The sequence below is a fragment of the Rhagoletis zephyria genome, unplaced genomic scaffold (assembly GCF_001687245.7).
Source record: "Rhagoletis zephyria isolate East Lansing unplaced genomic scaffold, Rhagoletis_zephyria_1.1 Rzeph_scaffold_68146, whole genome shotgun sequence".
Lineage (NCBI taxonomy): Eukaryota > Metazoa > Arthropoda > Insecta > Diptera > Tephritidae > Rhagoletis > Rhagoletis zephyria.
This window is the reverse complement of record NW_016225197.1, coordinates 1-1,378: the sequence shown is the minus strand read 5'-3', so window position 1 is coordinate 1,378 and position 1,378 is coordinate 1. Positions and strand designations below refer to the sequence as shown.

General features: G+C 59.5%; 1 protein-coding gene across 1 annotated transcript; it reads right to left on the bottom strand.

Moving 5' to 3' along the window:
- Positions 1-8: 8 nt before the first annotated feature.
- LOC108356957 (probable protein disulfide-isomerase A6) lies at positions 9-1,333 on the bottom strand (the record flags this gene model as incomplete). The annotated part of the gene is made up of 2 exons (XM_017608053.1): positions 719-1,333; positions 9-416 (listed from the first exon to the last, which is right to left on the bottom strand). Coding segments are annotated over exons 1-2 (1,023 nt in total), but the record flags the coding sequence as incomplete, so codon positions are not given.
- Between the last annotated feature and the right edge of the window lie 45 nt (positions 1,334-1,378).

The window sequence follows — 1,378 nt, the reverse complement described above, 5'->3', positions numbered from 1 at the left end:
CGACAGGCCGACTGGCAGTCGAGAATGTGCGGCAGGACGCTGATGACACAGAGCTGGGCGTCCTTGCAGGCCGTCTCCAGCTGGCCCTCGCTGGTCAGCTGCGTCACCTCGGGCGGCGGCAGCGAGGCGGTCATCTTCTCCAGGGCAAAGTTGACGATGTCGCTCGCGCCGCGGCCGCCGTTGTAGTCCTCGGCGGAGCCGTCCTTCTTCCCCGCGGGGAAGACCTTAATGGTGGGGAAGCCGCGCACCTCGTACTTGTTGGCACTGGCGGTGTGCACGGTGGCGTCCAGGGCGGCGATCACCACCTTGCCCTTCAGCTCGGAGGCGGCCTGCGCCCAGGCGGGCGCCAGGTTCTTGCAGTGGCCGCACCAAGGGGCGTGGAAAGCGACGATCACCAGGTCGTCGGTGCCGAGGACCTGTGAGAGGGAGAGAGAGAGATGAGTTAGGAGTTTGATTTAGAAGCACTGTTTGTTGTTGATCACCACTTACCACTTTGTCAAAGTTAGAATCGGTCACCTCGACGACGTCCTTCGACTCGANCTTCAGCTCGGAGGCGGCCTGCGCCCAGGCGGGCGCCAGGTTCTTGCAGTGACCGCACCAAGGGGCGTGGAAGGCGACGATCACCAGGTCGTCGGTGCCGAGGACCTGTGAGAGGGAGAGAGAGAGATGAGTTAGGAGTTTGATTAAGAAGCACTGTTTGTTGTTGATCACCACTTACTACTTTGTCAAAGTTAGAGTCGGTCACCTCGACGACGTCCTTCGACTCGAAGCCAGAGCCGCCAGATTTGCTGCCGCTACCGCTGCTGCCGCCGCCGCTGCTACCACCGCCAATTCTCGAGTTGACCACATTTCGCAGCTCCTTGAAGGCGGCGTCAATCAGCCCCTGAGCGTTTCGAGGTCCACTGTAGTCAATGGGGCTCTTCTTGTTCTTCGCGAAGATCTTTATCGTGGGGAAGCCCTTGACGCCAAAGCGGCCGCCCAGCTCTCGGTGTGCGTCCGCATCGACCGAGCCCACCTTGACGATGCCCTTCAGCGCCGTGGCCGCCTTCTTGTACTCCGGCACCAGGCTCTTGCAGTGGCCGCACCAGGGGGCGAAGAACTCGACGATCCAAATGTCATCCGAGTCGGTGACGCGGCTCTCAAAGTTTGCCGGCGTCAGCTCGATCACCGCGTCCGACTTGTCGTACAGTGCCCAGGCTGTCTGGTGGTGGGTGACAGCGAGCAGAAGAACAGCTAAGGGTGTGAAAAAGGGTGAGATTGTAATGGTGATCAGCAGAAAATAAACAAGCAGCAGCAGCAGCAGCATACCTCTGAATAGAATGCCGAAACTCATCTTGTGCTGATGTCAGCAGTGGTGTTGTGATTTGTTGTGATGATG